Below are 21696 nucleotides of genomic sequence, written 5' to 3' on the forward strand. Positions count from 1 at the left end.
CCTGCACTATCTGTGTTATGTAAACACTCATTGGAGTTTCTACATTTTTGAAATCAGCACTAAAGAAATCCGCAGAAGCAAAGCAGTCCGTCCAAACCTCTACTATTCGTGTGATGAACCAATTTTGTAGAGTATTTGAACAATTCACAGTAATTGTCTTGTTTCCTATGCCAATATATCTATATGGAAACGTTTGGTTTGTCCCATAATCAAATTGCTCTGAAACTGGAAGTGTAGTAACTTCTCCATCTACATTTAGTGTACAGTTAAGCTTGAACAAAGGTGAATCATTTGGGTCGGTTATGCGTAAAACGAGTTGTTGTTGGGACTGTGATATTGGAACGCTTTCCTGGTGCAATAACTCCAAAGTGAGTTTGTTTTCGACTACTTGTATCCAGGAGATTTGCATTTGGCTAATTTCTGACTTAATAGTAATGGTGATGTTGATATATCCTGCAGTTAAGTATGTCATTAAAACGTTTTGAGTGCCTCCTGGAGACAAAGTCAAGCTGACATTTTTTGTCTGAGTTCCATCTTCTGTGACTAAGGCAAACAATGTCCCCATCGGAAACAATGAACCAGTTGGTAGATGAAATACCCAGGTGTCAGTTTGTGCTTTCATGATATTTTTAACTTGTTGAATGGTAAAATTATGAACAGGGTGCTGCACTGTTAATGTGTATGTCCAATTATATGTCGATACGAAGTTTGAAAGCGTAATTACGATGGTGTATGTACCTGTTTCATTCAATGTATACTGTAGAGAATGTGTTCTCAGAGCTCCCTCACATTTTTGCACAATTAGCACTGTATTTATCTCTGTCGCAATAGATACGTCGCTTCCATTTGAAATAGTAAAATTCAGATTTACTTCATCACCCACGTGCATGATTGATTCGATGTTTCCAGTGAAAGCAAATCCTGTGATTTCTTCTTCATGAGCAACAACAACCCAACGCGACGTAGACGATATTGGATTGGAAAGTGTGACGCGCACAGCATGCAGACCAATTTGGTTGTTAAGGTCTGCCGCGGTGATGGTATGTGTGAAGCTTCTAGTTGTGACGTTCTGATTTGACAAGACCGTGTTGCTCGTGTTGCTGAATATTTCTAAATTGACGTCACTTCCGTTACTGTATGACACATAAAGTGTAGCAGAATTTGTCATTGGAATCAGGGAGCCGCCGTTTTGGTCCCCAACCGCCATGTTAGATATTTCCTCCCCCACATATAAGGTTTTGTTTTCATAAAAAAATATGTTGTCTACGGCACAATATAGATGAATGGTTTGATAGCCTGATTGAGCATATGCATAACTGACACAAGCAGGATTTGTCCCATCTGGTTCCATCCACATATGACCAGTTCCTACACCATAATCCACTAGACAAGTAACATTGATGCCATTGTCCAACTCCGGACAAAACTTTCCCATGTTGTTTTTACCAGTGGCGTTGGCCTGGACAACCATGAGTGAAGGCGTCGCACATTTGACCCCATCAAGAGCTAAAATACAAGGCACAGATAGGATTTTTCAAAATCTGAGATATTCTCTACTTTAAAAGGAGTTGGTTCACTTTGTTTTAAAGAAAAAAAGTTTTCAATTTTGATGTTAAACATTAGAAAGTTGATAACAAAACTGTGGACCCTCATAACTGTTACGTACACAAAACTCTTTACAAACAAACTAGTGAAATGTTAATTCTATAATTTATAGCATCCTAATTTTCCAGACACAAATTTTAACTTTTAAATAGCACATTTACCTAAAGACTACTTGAAGTGTGATATTTATTATAAACTTAGACCGATAACCATAAATTTTCAAAACTTTGTAAACAATAGCATACCTAACCTCAGTCTTTGTTTCCACATTAACTTATTTATCTATCTATTTTTTGTTAAACTTTTAAAACACAGTAGACAATAGATTTTGATCATTAAATATGGGGGAAAAAACAAGTTGATGGGGGAAAATCGTTAATCAGTCCCTTTAATCAAGTTATGAAAAATTATTTGATTTCCATCAGCATTGAAACCTTATAATAAGCTGGACATTTCTACATCATTGTCATATATACAAAATACGACAATTCGAAGGTCCAGAACGATTTCAAATTCTAAACCAGTGGTGTATGTAGAATGTATTGCAACTGACGTTTGCATGATGATTTTATTTCAGATCATAATAGTAGTAGGTTAACTTTCCGGAAAGCTTAATGCTTCTTGGTAATTTGTTCTAAAATCTGATACTTTCACTCCGATTGCATATGAAGTCTAGAAAAAGGAGTACAGTGTGTTACGAGGTAGGGGTTAAATATTAGAAAAGGACTATCCATGTACATGGTTTTAATTTTTCTACATGTATGTGGTGTACTTATTACATGTCTGTAAACCGTATGGTTTTATGCAAATAAACTGAACTGAACAGACGTATGACCGTGTCAAAGCTAAAACGTACATATAGGTAGTGATTGCTAAAACGTACACATAGGTAATGGTTGCTATTATTCCGCCAAACGCTCGGCATTTTGAAGTGAGAACCACTGGTCTTTCGGATATGACCTTAAAAACGGAGGCCCCATGTCGCGGCAAGCGTTGGCACGTAAAGAACCCTCACTGCGGCAGCCCTGAGCGCTAAGCATAGGTCTCATTCATTCATTCATTTTACTCGCTCAAACCACAATGGAAATGGTACATGAGATACAATACAGAAACGCATCAATACAAGTAACGTAAGAGGAATGCATATAGGTATGCAAATAAACATAGTGAAATATATACATAAATATGTACAAAAATTTGAAGTTGTGTCTTAAGGAGAACATACTAATTCGTATATCTTTAAAATAAACATGCACAGGTTTTTAACATCACTCTTTGACATGATTTCATAAAATTTCATTACATTTAGTCTCGTACAATATTTTCTGTGTAGATATTCTTTTCTTAAACCGGATAAAGCACTGTACTCTAATACTATAGGGTTATTGAACTTATATTGGTGAATATTGGCACGAGTTGGCTGTAAAAATGCACGAGCTTGCGAGTGCATTTTGTCAGCCAACGAGTGTCAATATTCACCTATATAAGTTCAATAACCCTTTTATTATATAGCTAAAGTATTTAGTTGTTAAATTATATCCCTTTTCACTCAAACTACTCCATAATAGACGAGAACTCATCAATATTGGCAGTGTGCAATAACAGCATTTATTATATAGCTGATAAATAGTCTAATATAAAATCTGCGTAAAATCTAGAGAATGTTAGCGTTCAATATCCTGAGAATTTATTGAACGCTAACATTGTATGCGCCCGAAACATTCCGAGTATGAGCGTTCAATATTGACGTTACCGTAACGACGTATAAACAAGCAAAAATGGCAGCCGACGGTCCTCTGAATCTGACAGAGCCGGTATTTGATATTTACTTAAGCATTATGTTTTACTGTACATAAATTATGATGTCCCCATTTACAAAATCAGTTTGCTTCATGCATTAATGACGGGTTAAATATCGAACAGTTAAGAAATTCTATAGGGTTATTGAACTTATATCGGTGAATATTGGCACGAGTTGGCTGTCAAAATGCACGAGCTTGCGAGTGCCAATATTCACCTATATAAGTTCAATAACCCTTTTATTATATAGCTAAAGTATTTAGTTGTTAAATTATATCCCTTTTCACTCAAACTACTCCAAAATAGACGAGAATTCATCAATATTGGCAGTGTGCAATAACAGCATGCACTTCTTAACTGTTCAATATTTAACCCGTCATTAATGCATGAAGCAAACTGATTTTGTAAATGGGGACATCATAATTTATGTACAGTAAAACATTTTGCTTAAGTAAATATCAAATACCGGCTCTGTCAGATTCGGAGGACCGTCGTCTGCCAGTTCGGCTTGTTTACGTCGTTACGGTAACGTCAATATTGAACGGTCATACTCGGAATGTTTCGGGCGCATACAATTTACGCAATGCAAAGTTAGCGTTCAATAAATTCTCAGGATATTGAACGCTAACATTCTCTAGATTTTACGCAGATTTTATATTAGGCTATTTATTAGCTATATAATAAATGCTGTTATGGCAATGTTGATGAATTCTCGTCTATTTTGGAGTAGTTTGAGTGAAAATGGATATAACTTAAAGGACACAACGCATGTTTCTAAACTTTTTCATTTTTTCAGCAAAATTAACTCCTTTTATGCCTAAAACTACTTTAAATGTGTTTTAAATGAAATATTTTGCGTAGTTTTCGAGTTTGAAAGCGATGAAATTCAAATCTTGTGATATGCATATTTTCTTTCGCTAGTTTACGCGCCATTTTGTGTGACGTCATATGCGCCCTCGGGTTTGAAAACATCTATTAGCCATTTCATAAACAGATTGGATTTAATCGACAAAAAACCAATTGTCACATTAACGGCTTGTAAATAATAATGCATTAAGATGTTTTGTGCCGTGCTCGGGTGTACTAGTTGTCGGTAGAAAGGATTTAGACTGAGTATTTTTCAATTTTTCGAAGGAAGGTACGAGAAAAAAGACGTGGATAATTTTTTTGTTGGAGCAAGAACTTTACCTTAAAAAAAACACACCCAGTCACCTTTTCAAACATCGCTTGGACAGACACCCTGATAAACTGCGAGAAAATGGATATATCGAAGCTATAAGCACTGGTAGGCCTATAGCATACATTCTGTTTTGCTCTTCAAATTCAATACACACTCGGATCAACTGACCTTCACCTTGTAACAACATATATCGACGATACAATGTAACTTCTACCAACTGGTAGATTTACAACAACAAAAAATAAAGATACAAAATAATTGAACTTTTAATTATACAAATAATAGAATATTGTATTTCCTAACTTTAAATTGAATTATAAAATTATTTCCTTATTGAACTCGTAGCATCTTGAGTGCGTCAGTGGGCTATAACGCCGTGCTCCCACTTCGTACCTCCTAAAGACGTGCAGATCACAATTCAAAAGTAGTAATAAGATTGCTTTATCAAAATAAAATAATGTGATTACCACTTTAAATTTGAATATTTTTATTGATTTGTGTGTGTGTTGTCTTTTTCTTTCTTTCCGAAATGCACGCGTGACAATAGCTTGGCATAGGGCCTAGTTGTCAACAATTTAACGTATCATAATTTGTCTAATCCAAAAATAAATAATGATTGCACTGTTTATTTTAGAAAAACAGCGCCAATTACAGATGTATTAAGGAATAACATCCCCAAACAGTTTGTAGACAGCGACCCATATAAACATTATTTACTCACAATTTTGCCGATTTCATACACGCTTTACTCGCTATTATTTGGGTATTTACATCGTTATATGTGTGCACTGGTGGCGAACACATATAAAACTCGGACAATTTATCAACATCGATTTAAATGTTGCCCATGGTAAATTAATTAGGCCCCTAAAAGTTGAGTTTTTAATAATATCTCGCAGTACTTTCACAATCCGAAGGGCGCATGTGACGTCACTGTACCACGTGACTACCTACCTAATTAACTTGACTTTTTGAAATCGGGGCTTAGATTTAAGTCTGTATTGTGGTTAATTATCGCAAAATTTCGGCGAACGAACTATTAGAATTAATTACTATAAGCATAAAGAAGACAAAATGCATGTAATATTGTATACTTTGAAAACATGATATATGTCCTTTAACAACCAAATACTTTAGCTATATAATAAAAGGGTTATTGAACTTATATAGGTGAATATTGGCACTCGTTGGCTGTCAAAATGCACTCGCAAGCTCGTGCATTTTGACAGCCAACTCGTGCCAATATTCACCGATATAAGTTCAATAACCCTATAGAATTTCTTAACTGTTCGATATTTAACCCGTCATTAATGCATGAAGCAAACTGATTTTGTAAATGGGGACATCATAATTTATGTACAGTAAAACATTTTGCTTAAGTAAATATCAAATACCGGCTCTGTCAGATTCGGAGGACCGTCGTTCGACATTTTGGCTTGTTTACGTCGTTACGGTAACGTCAATATTGAACGCTCATACTCGGAATGTTTCGGGCGCATACAATTTACACAATGCAAAGTTAGCGTTCAATAAATTCTCAGGATATTGAACGCTAACATTCTCTAGATTTTACGCAGATTTTATATTAGACTATTTATAAGCTATATAATAAAAAATTATATTCATCTGCAATTTTTGTTTCATTACATAAAACACATAATTTTTCGTTATATGGTATACTAAACCATCGGCCAGTCTCTACTGGGAGGCGATGGTTCGTGGTACGAAATTTCAAAAAGATACTACTGAGTTTCTTAGGTAGATTTTCAAGATAAGTTTCCAAACCAAAACTTGTTTTTAAAATTCTGTACATTGTACCCTTGGAAGAGCTAAAAGCATCACTTGACCAAGTCTGGACAAATTGATCCTTAAGACTTTGTTTTACAGCGTCTGTTATCCATTTTTCATTCTTAGTACATGTACCTTGTTCATACCATATATTAGAGAGTCCACATATGTTTAAAATTCTATGAATATATTCAAACCATGGATTTTTAAATGTGTCATTATAGTACTGTGTATATAAGTATTTGTAAAGAATATTTACTATCTTGTTTTCATGACTAAATGTCAATAAAAAATCATTTTAGTTTACACATTAATATAAACAGGATATACCATAAATGACAAAAAATATGTTTCAAAAATTTTAGATGGAGAACTTCTATAATTTGTAAGTTTTCATATCCCCAAATCTCACACCCGTGAATTAAAACAGTTAAACAAGTCAAGTTGGCACTTAACTGGTAAATTAAATTGTCTGGGTTTTCTTATAACTCCATACATAGCTTTCTGGGCTTGTTCGCATAGATGTTTTTTAGCTTTGCAAAAAGAACCTGACCTGGGGAAACACAACGCCTAGATATTTGAATTCTTTCACATTCTCAATAATACTTCCATTATAATAAAAACAGGGCCCTTTGAGAAAATATTTTTTTTTAGTTTTTTCCACATTAACAATCAATTTCCACTGCGTACAGTACACAAAAAATTCATTCAACGCGTGCTGTAAATCTTCAGCCAAAATAACTATGTCATCAGCATATAATAAAATTAAAAGTTTTAGATATATCATTAATTCCTCTTCAATTGATTCAGAAATACTTTGAAGGCCAACTATTCCTTTCTCTTGTAAAAATATATCAAGATCATTAATGTTTAATGAGAACAAAAAGGGAGATAAATCCCCCCTGGTCTTACTCCAACATTGTGAAAAAATCACTGGTCATATCATTCATCTTTTATCCCCGGCCCATTTACATATTTCTTATATAAATAAAACATTTCTCTTTAATACAATTAGCTTCAGTAGACAAATTACTGAACAAACATGACAAAGTAAACAAAACTTTTTAAGGAGATTGATATACCAATGGATAGACAAATTTTAGGCGATAAGTATGAAGAACTCCAAAAAAAAATTTTTAATTGATTTTTTTATTCTTATTATTTTTAAAATTTCTAGAATCCATCATAATTAGTATTTTGCAACATCATATAAACAGAACTGCAACATTTTATATATTCTATACAACCTTGTTAGCAGAGCCGATGACAGGTCTGATGACAGTGATGGTATCGATACACTGTAATAGTGCTGATGACAGTGATGGTATCGATACACTGTAATAGTGCTGATGACAGTGATGGTATCGATACACTGTAATAGTGCTGATGACAGTGATGGTATCGATACACTGTAATAGTGCTGATGACAGTGATGGTATCGATACACTGTAATAGTGTAGACAATAGTGGTGATTGTGAAAGTGAAAAGGGAAATTTATTTACTATCTTATGAAGTAGAATTATTGTTTAATTATACATATGTATTCATTTATTAGATAGGACACAGAATTTTTTCTTACACATCTGATATAGGATAGGGACCCTTTTTGTATCCTTACATGTTAGAAGATAGGACATAGGGTTTTTTAAAAATGGTATATGGAATGCACCGGTCCCAACCCCCCAATAAATATTGACCGGTCCTAAATTTGTGGTATACTTCACCTAAAGTTGGTGTTTCGCTTAATGTAATAAACCCTATTACATGTAGATGTACTGAGAAGATATTAAACTTAGAAGTTCTGCATTCAAACCTCCTGAAATAAACAATGAAATATCAGACAAAACTAATACATTGAATCACTGTTTTGACTTTCTGCTTGCAGTATTGTTTAAGTTCTTTTCTGTTTGTATTCTGGGATATTGTCTCTGGATTTATTTTTTTTTAACTTTCTTATTAATTATATATTTTTGTTTTTAAGTTCCCTGCAAAGTGTTAACGCATCAGTGAACCAGTTTCCATTGTCATTTCTGCTCTGTTTGCAAAATATTCATGGTAGAAATGGGTTGGGTAGAATATATTCCGTTAAATCTTGAGAGTTGTCGGGACTATTATTTCGTCCCCGATTCCATCGCGGTTTTATACGAAAGCCTATTAGTATCATGTAAAAATAAAAATTAATTCACATTTCACTATCTTTTCTCGTAATTACAAGATCTTTTCTCGTAATTTCGAGATAATTATCTCGTAATTATGAGGTAGCGGGGTGAATTTATTTTTTATATGATACTAATCGGCTTTTGTAGTTTTGATATTTAGTATGGCCAACGAAAATAAGCACACGGGTAAACGGAGATAAAAGTTGCCCCCTTCATATTTGTCAGGAAATTCTTCAAGAGTTGCCCATGTGAAGCATAATTTTCGTAACTTATTTTTCTGAAGAGTTCCAAAACTTCCCGTATATTACCTTAGATAGAATGTTCTACCTAGAAAAGTGATAATGTCCTATGGACCCGGTTTTCCCGAGATACAGTTAGATTATTCTATCTAGTATTAATTACATGTACCCATACTTTTAAATATCAGTGCTTGAAATTGGACCAGTTTCTTTATCCCGACCCCGAGAGAGAAAAAAATACAAGAAGATATTTTACATATATCATATATACAATGAAGAAAATTGTAACCACCTTGGTGGTAACTTCTTGTGGTCAGATGATTGTAAAGACAATTATATGCAATACCTAGTCGAGCCAGTATCCACTAGAAATATTACATATCAACCTTCATAATGACCTTCATAATGAAAATAACTCGGATATTGATACACTTATTAAACAATTAACAGATATTTATACTGAAGCAGGTCTCAAAACTGTCAAACTGAGAGGTAGTAACAATAAAACTTGTATTAACGTAATAAACATAAAAGCCTAAACAGGAATGGAGGTCTAACAATTGCTAAGTACTGAGAAGGGAGGTTAGAAATCTTCGGTAAAAAAAAAAACCCTTCAGAAATCACCAAATAATTCTTTCTTACATCAGGCCTTCTCAAAAGCTAAAAAACAATTCCAAAAAATAAACAATTAAAGTCACATTGTTATAAATCTATAGCGGATACTATTAATGATCTCAATCCTAACTCTACAAAAAAGTTTTGGAAATCTTTGAAGTCTAATTGGCAAAAACATTCTGAGGCAGAGTCACCTATACAAATATCAGAGTGGGCTAAACACTTTCATACTCTATTGAATTCTGAGGAACATAACACAAATATGATTAACTTTAAGGATTTGAAAGTTATGGAAAATAAACCCCTTCTAAAGAAGTGAAACTAGGTATTTCTAGTTTGAAATCTGGAAAACGTTCTGGTGTAGACCTTGTTCTTAATGAATTAATGAGTTAGTGCTGATGTACTTCTGGTTATAATACATGTAGTTAAATTTTTTAACAAAATTCTTCAGACTGGTAAAATGTCAGAATCCTGGAACCTCTCATTAATCACAGCATTGGTGATCCGGGAAATTGCAATAACTATACAGAGGGTTATATTAAGTGTAAAAAGCTGTCTTGGTTAATCATTTAATAGGCTACTTACAACACCATTCAATAATCATTTAGAATTTGAAGGATTATTAAGTCATTTCCAAGCAAGATTTAGGAAAGGATACCGTACAACAGATAACATGTTCATCTTAAAAACCTTAATGAACAAATATCTTTTTTAATGTTTAAAGAAAAGAAGGAACTTTTGTATGCTTTGTTGATTTTTTAAAGCTTTTGATACTGTGTGGAGTCCGGCACTTTTATTTAAAAAAAAAAAGGAATTGGTGGCATCTTTTTCAATATCATAAAACATATATATTCTACAACAAATTGTGCTGTATGACAAGGGAATGTGTGTAGTGACTTTTTAATACATCTGTAGGAATTAAACAAGGAGACAATTTAAGTCCCATTTTATTTAACATGTCTGTTGATGGCTTTGAAACTTATTTTGATAAGTTAATTACCAACCCTGTATCTTTAGGCGATATAACTTTTAATCACAGGTATTTTTTGCTGATCATCTTGTTTTATTATCAGAATCAGCTGAAGGCCTCCAATATTGTGTAGACACTCTTTCAAAATATTGTACAGAATGGAAGCTACATGTAAACTTACGAAAAGCAAGAAGTTATGATCTGTTCAACAAGGAAGATTAAGAATTGTTATATGGATTCTATTATAACAATACTATTTTATATATCATAGATAAGTACAAATAGTTGGCATATTTTTACAATCAAATGGTAGTCTAAATGCTTGTGATGATCTTGTAGCTAGAGCTATCTAGAAAAACTTACTTTGCTCTTAAATATAAACTTCCTTTCGGCCCAGATCTTTCACCCAAATTGTAGTTAAAAACGAATCTTTTCACATGGTCCTTTATCAAAATTGTTGAAAGCATTAAAATTGGAGATCCATATTTCTGATGAGTATGTTAAATCAGAAATATGGATCTCCAATTTTAATACAAATTTCAACATTGGTGTGATAAAGCACCATATGAAAAGATTCAAAATTTCCTCTTGAAGAACATTCTAGGTATACACAATAAAGCATCTAACTTTAAACTTTAAACATTAAACAAGGAGACAATTTAAGTCCCATTTTATTTAACATGTCTGTTGATGGCTTTGAAACTTATTTTGATAAGTTAATTACCAACCCTGTATCTTTAGGCGATATAACTTTTAATCACAGGTATTTTTTGCTGATCATCTTGTTTTATTATCAGAATCAGCTGAAGGCCTCCAATATTGTGTAGACACTAACATTTAGCTGCAAAAATTGAACCTTTACATGTTAAAATGTTTCAGCTTACATTATTAAAACTACTTTTCCAGATTGGAAAATCTGACAAAATCAAATGATAACCTTGTTTTAAAAAATGAATTCTTGGAAGATAAAAAGTTGGCCAATGAAAATATAAAATGTTGGCAAAGCTTTATAAAACAATTACATAGAACGTTGAATATTAGTCGTGATACAATAAATAAAATATTTGGTTCTAAACTACATGATTTTTTTTTTGTAAATAAAAGTGTGAAGAATTAGAACATATTTAAAATAACACTCAGTGTGGAAAACTCTCATTTTATAGTACATTATTTAACTATGAGGACAAAAAAATCTAGAAATACAACCATATTTGTGTCTTCCAATTCACAGGAACCTGCGCTCTTATCTTACCCGACTAAGAATAAGTGTACGTCAGTTATATATAGAAACAGGTAGATATTGCAATCCTCTCAGTCCTAGAGGAAAAGAGATTTTGCTACCATTGTAAGATTGTAACATATTTAAAAAAAAAAAGTATTAAAAAATGTCATATGATTATCCTGTATCTTGATTACTGAATCCCCTCAATATTGTATCTACAAAAGAAATTTGTTTATATATCAGAGACTCTTTATACCTTAGAAACTGATTGTTACAATTATAATACCATGTAACACAATATGTATATGTATTTTATACTATAAGGCTAACATCACTTGAATGTGCTTTTATATTCAAGCGAGACTTTGTGAATAATTTGGTCTTATGAATATTCAACTATAGGGCTACGGGTGTATCAAAACAGTGAGTGTACATATGCTGAAAACAAAACAGGGACGAATCCAGGAATTTTTTAAATGGGGGTCTACCATTCATTTTGGTTTTCAAAGAGAGGGTTTCACCCTCAAAATGCGTTATTTTTGTCTTTTTAAAGCAAAATTTTCTGACAAAAAAAAGAGGGGGGGGGGGGGCAATCCCCGAAACCCCCTCTGGATCCGCCACTACCAAACTAAATTGCATTGAGTATTGATGGGTAATTTTATTGTACCTTAGAAGCCATCTTCGCTAGGTAAGGGTTCTGATAAACTTTAAGTTCTAGGTACACTGAGATGCGGAGAGAAGTATTATATCGAAATACGTTAAAACTAGGACCAGAAAAAGAAAAGCAGTGGTGACAGAACCTGTCTGTGTCATCAGGCTCCGTCCTTAACGCCCAATAGAATGACAATTATTTTAAATACTCCGACAGCAATAGGGGTGTCTTCGTCTTGTGCCGGCAAATCATTTCCACTAATAACGACTTTTTCCCTTGTTGTTGGGATGTTTGTCTGTTTGAAATGCATATTCTATGTAAAATACATGTAAGGCACAACCGTATCATGTATTTTCATTGGTTAGATGGCGAGCGTAATTAAGTTATCGTGTAATGGACTTGAAGGTGAGAGCCCGTTACAGCTGGTTAGTATGACATTACTGTCATACTATCATTTTCTCAGGGTATTCCTACGTCCAGTATGTATGTTCAATCATGATCAGTTAATTAATACATGTAAAGAACGTTAATAGCCAGCAGTGTCATGCGCATAAATGAACCAGCAGAATCCGATAAACACGTGAGCCTTCAGAAACAATACAATTGCAACGATGATAAAATTACTACATATCATATTTCCCCGTATATTTAAAGGACCCCCCCCACCCTCCCGAAAGGAGATACATGTACCTCTATGTACTCTGCTTTAGACAGACAAAGAAATATTAGTGTTATAATGCGAAAAGGTTTCTTTTTCATCCCAGTCCTCGACATTATAAACCATTCGTCCATGAATTACACGATCACAATTTCCTGCTCTTTGAAATCTTAATGACCTCTGTGGGTATTTCAACAAGAAATATTGCAGGAACATAGGGAAATTACGGTAACCTATTGAACAGAATTCCATCTCATTAATGGAAAAGTGGCATTGTGTCAGGTGCATTGGAATCGATTTTCAAGATCAGGAATGGTTTTTAGATTACAAGTAAAATTACGGACAAAAAATTAAAAAAAAATTCCCGTTAGCTCTGAGGAATTATGTTTGAATTATTATTCAATGTTGCAATAGAAGTTTCAATGGGGCCGAATGACCAAAATCTGCTTTCACTTAAAAAAGGAGGAGGTAATTTCGAAATAATGATGGTGATGACGGCGGTGATGATCGTGATGAACTGAATGAAATGGTCATCCAGAAAAAAATCCCAGTTTGAATAGCGACTGTATTCAATTTGTGAGGTATGCTGATTGTATATCTAATTCTTTTCCAATGCTTTCTGTATAGTACATACATATACCGTATATCATATTTCCCATAAAGCGTCATAAATTTAGGCATGTAAAATTCACAATTGATCAATGGGGAATAAAAAGTAAAATAAGAATGACATACCTGTTATTACGAAAAACACCACAGATAACAAGTTATACATTTTTATGTCAGGTTTTAAAAAAATCATTCCATAATTCCGAGTCAAAGAAATATGAAATCAGTTCTACGCTATCAAAACGACGCATCTAAGCTTGGCTGCGCTACTGAGATGTTCACGTTCGATTGTTACTTGTCGCAGGCGGTCTAGTTTATCATCATGAATATTTTAAACTCCACGACTTTTTATATAATTGCTTAGTCTTGTATTGATTTTGAGAACCGTTTGGGATGCTAAAAATTTCAGAGTGCAGGAGTTTTATGGTATATAAAATTATTCATTGACGTATTGACTTAGGAATGATGCAAGCGATTTTTAAATGTCTTCGTATCCATTTCACATCACATTTGTAATGCCATGTTATATTTATAAATACTCAACATATAGGTAGAATAATAATTTATTCAATTCCTAGGCTGTAACTGCCAATTAAGTTTTGACTTATTAGATAGTCATGGATCACTTATTGGGCACCAGGCAGCACAATATTAGACAAAACTCAAAAGTAAATATTCTAATGAAAACCTAATACATGGTTTTTCAATCACTCAGTTCTCTCCTTTATATTATCACATCAATGAAAATCACAATTAATGCCTTATCATGTAGATCTATATGAGATTTCACAAAACAGAAATATTTTTACTTCCAAAGACCCAATGTAGAAACAAATACCTATACATTTAGAATGAAGTATGTGGGGGAGTATCTCCCTTTTAATGGGTTTCTATTTCATAGTTAATTATTTCATCAAAAATGTTATCTGAATATTTCATTTCTAAAGGTCTGTATAAACATATCCTGCGGAACCAAGTCAAAATTCCCTGTTAATATTGTCAGTACTAGTAAACCAAACGCAAATTGAATGAAGCATTCAAGAATTAGAATCCTTATCAACTTTATATATATATATATATATATATATATATATATATATATATATATATATATAGAGAGAGAGAGAGAGAGAGAGAGAGAGAGAGAGAGCACTGTATCAGAGTATATAAGAGTGAAAAGCTTTAAGTAAGTTATAAACCCAAATCGCGCTTTGGACCACCCAATATCTAACATAATAACAAGTTTTCGTCTTCAAACAATTATTTAATTAACAAGTCAAGCTTACAGTGGCGGATCTAGAGGGGTACGGGGTAGCACCCCCCCCCCCGTTCCACCCCTGTCTTAGAATCAAGAGAAGCAACTTTATCTTAGTAAATATCGTTAGACTATATATGAGCCGTTCCTAGCAAAAAGGACGCTTATCTTTTCAAAAAAAAAATTCTTCAAAAAACGTCATAATGAAAAAATGTGACGACATTTTTGCATACTTGTAAAGAAAAGGGTCATGATTATCAATTACGAGTTGGTTGTCATCTTTGATTGACTGTAATATTTTAACGACAATCAACATTGCTTTAATATTTTGAGGAATATTACCTATAGTTCATACATTAGAACTAATATTGCTGGATCCAGTAAGTGCTCTGCCAAGACCCTATTTTTGCTCCTCACAAAAATATTAACAGATGTGAAGGAGAAACTTCAAACTTACTGTGCGACTACATACATATGCCAGAAGTGGTGTTAATCAAATTGGATTCTAAAAAATTCTAAAGAACTCTTAGTAAACTTAAAATCGCAAAACTTTTCCTAAATCAATAACATCAAAACCTAGATGACTTTTCCACACTTTACACAACCATTCCTCACGATAAAGTAGAGACTAGACTTTTTGACATCATAGACAGTCGCTTCTTCAACAAAAATGGAAAACGGAAATATTCATATCTAGTGATCAGTCATCCAAAAAATCACTTTGTTATTAAAACACCACTCTGATTCCACGCTGAAGTACTCTGAAGTTGAAATAAAAAATATGCCAGACTTCCTCATTGACAATATCTTCGTGGTCTTTGGTGATCGGGTCTTCAAACAGTCTGTTGGAATTCCCATGGGCACAAATTGTGCTCCTTTGTTAGCTGGCCTATTTCTATATTCATATGAAGCAGAATTTATTCAAAAAAACTTTTACGTGAGAAGAAAAAATCTCTTGCTGTGGCCTTCAATTCGACATTTAGATTTGTCTATTAACAATAATAACTTTCATTCATATGTCGATTCGATATATCCCTGTGAGCAATAAAAGACACCACAGAGACGTCCACTTCTGCTTCATACTTAGATATTTTATTGAAACTGATAACTCAACTGTACGATTTCAGCTTGTCCATCGTCAAATTCCCATAGTTATGTAGCAATATTCCATTATCACCTGCATATGGTGTTTATATCTCTCAACTGATTCGATACACAAGAGCTTGTTCTGCGTGTGGTCAGTTTTTAAATCGAGGCAAGCTACTGACAAACCATCGTTTCAACAGTTTAATTTAAAGTAAGCAATTCGCAAGTTCTATGGATAACTCTGTTTACCTGATCAAGACATAGGGATCACGGCGGATGTGACCGGTCGACGGGGATGCTTACTCCTCCTAGGCACCTGATCCCACCTCTGGTGTGTCCAGGGGTCCGTGTTTGTCTGATCCCACCTCTGGTGTGTCCAGGGGTCTGTGTTTGTCCACCTATATATCTATTTTGTATTGCTTATAGGAGGTATGAGATTGATCACTGAGCTCGTTATCTTCACCTTTCATTGAGCAGACAGTGTCTTCCTATATCCAGAGTAGATTGACCCTTGACCTTTTAAATTGAAAAACAATAGGGGTCCTCTTCTACTCATAACCAACCCACATATGAAATATCATTACGATCAATTAAATGGTTCTCAAGATATTGAGCGGACAACATATGATCTACCGACCGACCGACATACCGACCGACCGACCGACCAAACTTCCGCCAGAGTTCGTTTGCTCTTCCAGTTCTGACTGTAGGACGGGACCAACTGTGAGTACCCGGACAGTCCTTTACCAAAAGTATGACTGAGTTTCGTCATCCCAGGGGTAGCTTTAGGGACTTGGTCACTATAAGTATGATCAGGGTGGGATCAAAGTGGGCAGTGATTAGATGTGTTAACAATTGAATATTTCTAACTTCTTCATGATAACTGCCATTCCATGTTTTTTGAAAGAAATTGGTGTGAAGTAGCTTTGAAATATTATATGAAATATGTATTTGATATGTGGTGAGTAGTCTATATGGATAATATTACACATTATTAAGATGTAGATTTAGATGTACCTGCTGTCGGCCTGTGTTGTATCTTTGTGTGAGATAGATGTTTGTATGTGTTGATTTTGTTTGTTATCAAAATGGAGTAATATCTATATTTGTTAACCAACTTCGTAGATCTTGATCCACCCACTAGGTACTGTATGTTTGATTGGAGTTAACTCTCTTCGCGGAGTCGGGCTCAACCAATCAAAAGCGGCAATACAAATATAAACATAAAAGACATTTTTGACAGCAGGTTGTGGCGGCTGCCCCAAATTTCGCAGCTAAGAACTTTTCAACTTTCGAATGCTAATGTTTGTGTTGTAAGGAATATCTAACATACAAACACGTAAGTTTTAGCGAATTTCTGGTACAACGTTTTTAGATAATATTATGACATACTGAAATGTTTTCATTACGCACCAAGGCCAAATATGGTATCATCAAATTACCAGCAATTTTTTTCTCCCAGCAGCATAGGTATGGTAGGATTTTGCTCATTCAATGTTTCTACTTTATTTCATAACGAAAGGAGGTTTTTTTGCGAATATTTCACAAATTTTATTTCACCAAATAGTATGTATCTGATAAAGTTTCAACTTTGTTTTTGTGTGCATGCCACTACCTGAATATTATTCCCGAATTTCCTTCACCAGTTTGACATGGTGACTAACACTAAATGTGACTTACTTGTATTTTCATGAACCCCCTTCAAGATCATTTACAATCAGAAGCAATACATATTTTATGTTCAGAGGTTTTCTTTACAAAACAGATTTCAGATTATGTTGTTTAATTATAAATATCTGACAGATGTATTGCTAAAATTTGTTGTAAACTTAGACTATATTTTATTATCCTGATATGTAAGGTATGTTAAGTACAAAAGTGTAAAATCTAGTTTTATTTAATGTAGATGAGACCTTGATCGAACTGAAACTATGCCAGGCATTGTGGTGTCTCTCACTGAAGCTTTAGGAGTTAGAGGGGTACCCCTGGCTGAAACAGATGTATGGGCAATACTGAACCAAAGTGCTGTCTATTTCAATGAGGCCACAAGAGGTATAGATGACTGAATGGATTTAACTTTCAAAGCATTGCGTTGTAACACAAGAGATATTCAAAATCATCAGACCTATATATACAGAAAATCAGATTACAGGCAATCATATTACTTGAGTTCGAATTTACCATTAAAGAATAAAGATATAGGGCCTAGAACTCTAAATATAGGGTACCAAAGTTCGCCGATGTTAAAACAATAAACCAAATGGTATAAGATTGTACTCTGTATTCTAATATATTCATACATAATCAATCTACATTATTGCCAAAGTTCATCCCGAAATTCCGTATACTTCCCAAGATATGCAGAAATGAATTCAGAAAAATGTCTGTTATCTTATGGTTGAATTTTAGCTGGGCCCTGGCACTTTACGACTAAACGGAATGTTTGAGCATTGCAACAAGCTATTATATAGCAGCATTAATTAGCTATCATTTCTAAGTTGAATTTCTTACCCCAATTCATTAACTGACTGCCCGTAATAGCTCCAAGAGACTGAAAATTGTAATACCTCTACACTTTTACTTATCGTGCAGCCATTTTGACTGTGCCACTAACTATCCAAATTATCATCATTATTATAAATCGTCAAACACTAGTGTTAATGTGGTTTGGATAAAATTAGACATAATAAGACATTTGTTTCTTTATAAAGACTTGTTATTAGCATACTTTATGTACTATATAATGAATCAATATTGATAAAAATTAATGTTTGAGTCTCCAGGGCTCGCGCTGCCCATCACATTTGTCGCATTTTGCGATTTTTCAGAAAAAAATGCGACAGAAATTCCGGAAATGCGACACTGACATTTCGTATTTTAGTATTCGCGCGCCATTTTGAATTTCAGCTGTTGGCATCCAAACAGCCTCAGGGCTGTTTTACCTGTGCAGAATGTGGATACCCTGTCGCATGGGAACAATAAGACTTAGGGGCGTCTTGTTTATTTAGCAGTTTACACAAAACAAAGGGTTGATCCTCTATGTGCAGGTAGGTGTGAATGAAATGAACTTTGCGCGTGCCAGTTGCCTACAGTACATATCGTAAATATAGAGATACCCGAGTCATTACTGGGGAGCTACCTGTTTTGTACTAGATGGAATAAAAAGCGTGTGATTGTGCACATAAGCTAGTCAATGGAAGATACTTCCGTGATAATAAAAATATATAAAATTTAATTTGTCGGTTCATCACAGTACAAAAGCGATTTCATCTAGAAAGGTAAACTAGAATGTTCAGCTATATTTTCTAATCCATTTGACGTTAGTACAGTGTATAAATAGAGGAATGTTGGGAAATTGCATTATTCTTTAGGTCTTTAGTTTGATCTATTTAGAAAATGGCCATGAGGAAACGCAAAACAGTAGGTTCTTCTGAAATTGCTATCCTGTCATCTTTTGACTTCACATCATCTTAAGCCATTTAAAATTTGTTTCAGACTTCATAAAGTCCCTTCTCCTCTACATGATGAGATTCACCAAAGGACCACTTTGTCATTCTGGATTTCAAGATGAAAACAAGATTCTTCAGTGAAAATGTGATGTGAAACTATGATCATGTGTTATATATTACAGTAATTAATTTTCAGTAACTTTGTCATCAGTGACTTTTTCTAGACTGCAAATTTAATGAGTAATATATGTCATTTACACTACTAAAATGATTAATAAACATTTAGAAACTCATTTCTTGTCTTTATTTAATATAGCCAGTTTATATGCTATGAAATACTCCTATTTTTTCTGGTATGAAATAGAATTGAGTCAACTTAGCCAAAAACAATATTTAGAAATAAAACCATGATTGTGCTGCAATGTCATCAGACTGACTAAAAAGCAATCTGCTGAAATACAATCGATTTTCACAATATCCTAATAATTATAATGATTTGTGATAAAAGCTAAACAAAGCTATGTTGTATACATTGTGTAAGAATAATCAGAGATATGATATGTTGTATATGCCTCTTGAATAATATACATGAAATATAGATCTACAGTAAACGTGTATGAGTCGATGCACGCGCGTTAGGTTGCGACACAAAATTTTGGTCCAGTGTGAGCCCTGGTCTCTAAATCGTTATGGGTCCTTTCATCCTTTTTGGGTAATGAAATACGCAATTTCTGAGTTACCCAATAGTTCTTTCCCTTTGTGGAACTCTTACGCACAGTGAGACACAAAAAATACTATCGTCCACATGCGATGGGTACAAATGCTTATCACTGCCTTCATATATTGCCTAAAGGCTGATTATCAGACATCATGCAACCACCCAAACTGCAAGGGCACACAATATTAGTAAGTTTATTTGTATTTAATAATAAAACATCTCAAACAAAAATCGATAATCACCATTTTTCTTTGTTAAGAATATCACCCGTGCAGAAGAGGATATAAAAATAATTTCATATTTAATCTAATGGCCTAATTCAATCAAATGTTATTCTTAATATGGTCAGTTTAATGTATACCAACAGCTGATATAAACAAAATTTACACTTTCATTACATTTATTCGTATTTATATAGCTACTCTATAGTATATGTATACATCTTGTACCCACCTAAGCGTTCAACAGAACACTAAACGCACCTCTATCACAGAAGAGCTGATATCTCGGAAGTTGCGTATTGAAAGATAGTATGCAATGTACATATAATTTTTCATGACATATAATAATGGATTATTATTTAAGGACTCTTACTAAATGATTCTTATTGCTACACGAAAAGGGCATGTAAAGATTGATAATGAATTTTGCTACACAGAAAACTGGAATGAATTTTGTTTCATTTTGTAGATAGGAACAAAGCAGAAGGGAGGGATAAATTCATTGTAACTCCAGATTCCCTTTGCTTCCGTCCAGATGGGGGTGTGGAAATTTCTCCCTCCCCATCTCAAAACAAGGACGGATATCTTCACCCAGAGTTGCAGCATGCTCCAATCAAAACACTTGAAGCTGCTGAGAAGGTGAGTATTTAATTAAAGCAAGGTCTTCTAAAGTGTTTCATTGCCACTCAAATTTCCATCAATAGAAAATTATATGGAAATTCCTCACCAGGCATTGTCCAAATACTTACTTTCCAAGCAGATGTAAGGCTATGTAGTATATGTTTATTTAAAAGTTAGAAAACTGAAATTTACTATTCTGAAGGTGTTGACCACAAAAAAAATGATTTAATGAAATACAAAAGGCAATTAAGATACAGATTTTGAAAACTCTGCTATTATCACCACGATATATATTGATAAACAGATACCTATCTCAAAGTTTCCAGGCACTTCTAGTAGACACTGAATTTTTTCATGTTTTTCCCTGACACTTCTGATAATATAATCTACCAAAGATGCAGTTGGTATGTGTTGGAAACGTGATTCATGTGTTTAGCAAAAGAAGAAAAACCCACCAAAAACTAACACTTTATACCTTTCTCTGACCAGAGATGATGAAGAGCAGATTCTCTATCCATTTTCATTGTTTGATGAGTCATATATACAATACTAAAAAGAAGAGGCAAGTTTAGGAATTTGGCTTGAACAGGCTGCATTGTACAGCATGTACATAAAAAATGTACTTTCTGTCTTATGTTTACTGCTTAACAGAGTACTCTGGATGGATTCTTTACATGTTGAACAGCTGTCAAAGAATTAATTGTTTCTGGAGTTTTTCAGGCTATTTGTGAAATATATGTAGACAGTCACCCATGTAATTATATATGTAGACAGTCACCCATGTAATTATATATGTAGACAGTCACCCATGTAATTATATATGTAGACAGTCACCCATGTAATTATAT

The 21696-nt window shown here is 33.8% G+C and overlaps 2 protein-coding genes across 4 annotated transcripts in view; one reads left to right on the plus strand and one right to left on the minus strand.

Annotated features, from left to right (window-relative positions):
• The window catches only part of LOC125668141 (uncharacterized), a 118803-nt gene extending 104981 nt beyond the window's left edge, over nucleotides 1-13822 (minus strand). Inside the window, exons 1-2 of the mRNA XM_056161573.1 lie at nucleotides 13625-13822; nucleotides 2-1506 (exon numbers count right to left, since the gene is read on the minus strand). Of these exons, the coding sequence (XP_056017548.1) occupies nucleotides 2-1506; nucleotides 13625-13691 (1572 nt within the window). The 5' untranslated portion in view covers nucleotides 13692-13822. The remainder of the gene's footprint in view (nucleotide 1; nucleotides 1507-13624) is intronic.
• A 3167-nt stretch (nucleotides 13823-16989) lies between these two features.
• The window catches only part of LOC125669906 (tyrosine-protein phosphatase non-receptor type 13-like), a 108561-nt gene continuing 103854 nt past the window's right edge, over nucleotides 16990-21696 (plus strand). For 2 of the 3 annotated variants that reach the window (XM_056161574.1, XM_056161575.1), the window contains exons 1-3: nucleotides 16990-17178; nucleotides 17746-17891; nucleotides 20697-20866. In XM_056161574.1, the coding sequence (XP_056017549.1) occupies nucleotides 17771-17891; nucleotides 20697-20866 (291 nt within the window). In that variant the 5' untranslated portion in view covers nucleotides 16990-17178; nucleotides 17746-17770. The remainder of the gene's footprint in view (nucleotides 17179-17745; nucleotides 17892-20696; nucleotides 20867-21696) is intronic. The other variant, XM_056161576.1, reaches the window with a different exon arrangement.

Source organism: Ostrea edulis, chromosome 4, assembly GCF_947568905.1.
Source record: "Ostrea edulis chromosome 4, xbOstEdul1.1, whole genome shotgun sequence".
NCBI classification, from domain to species: Eukaryota; Metazoa; Mollusca; class Bivalvia; order Ostreida; family Ostreidae; genus Ostrea; species Ostrea edulis.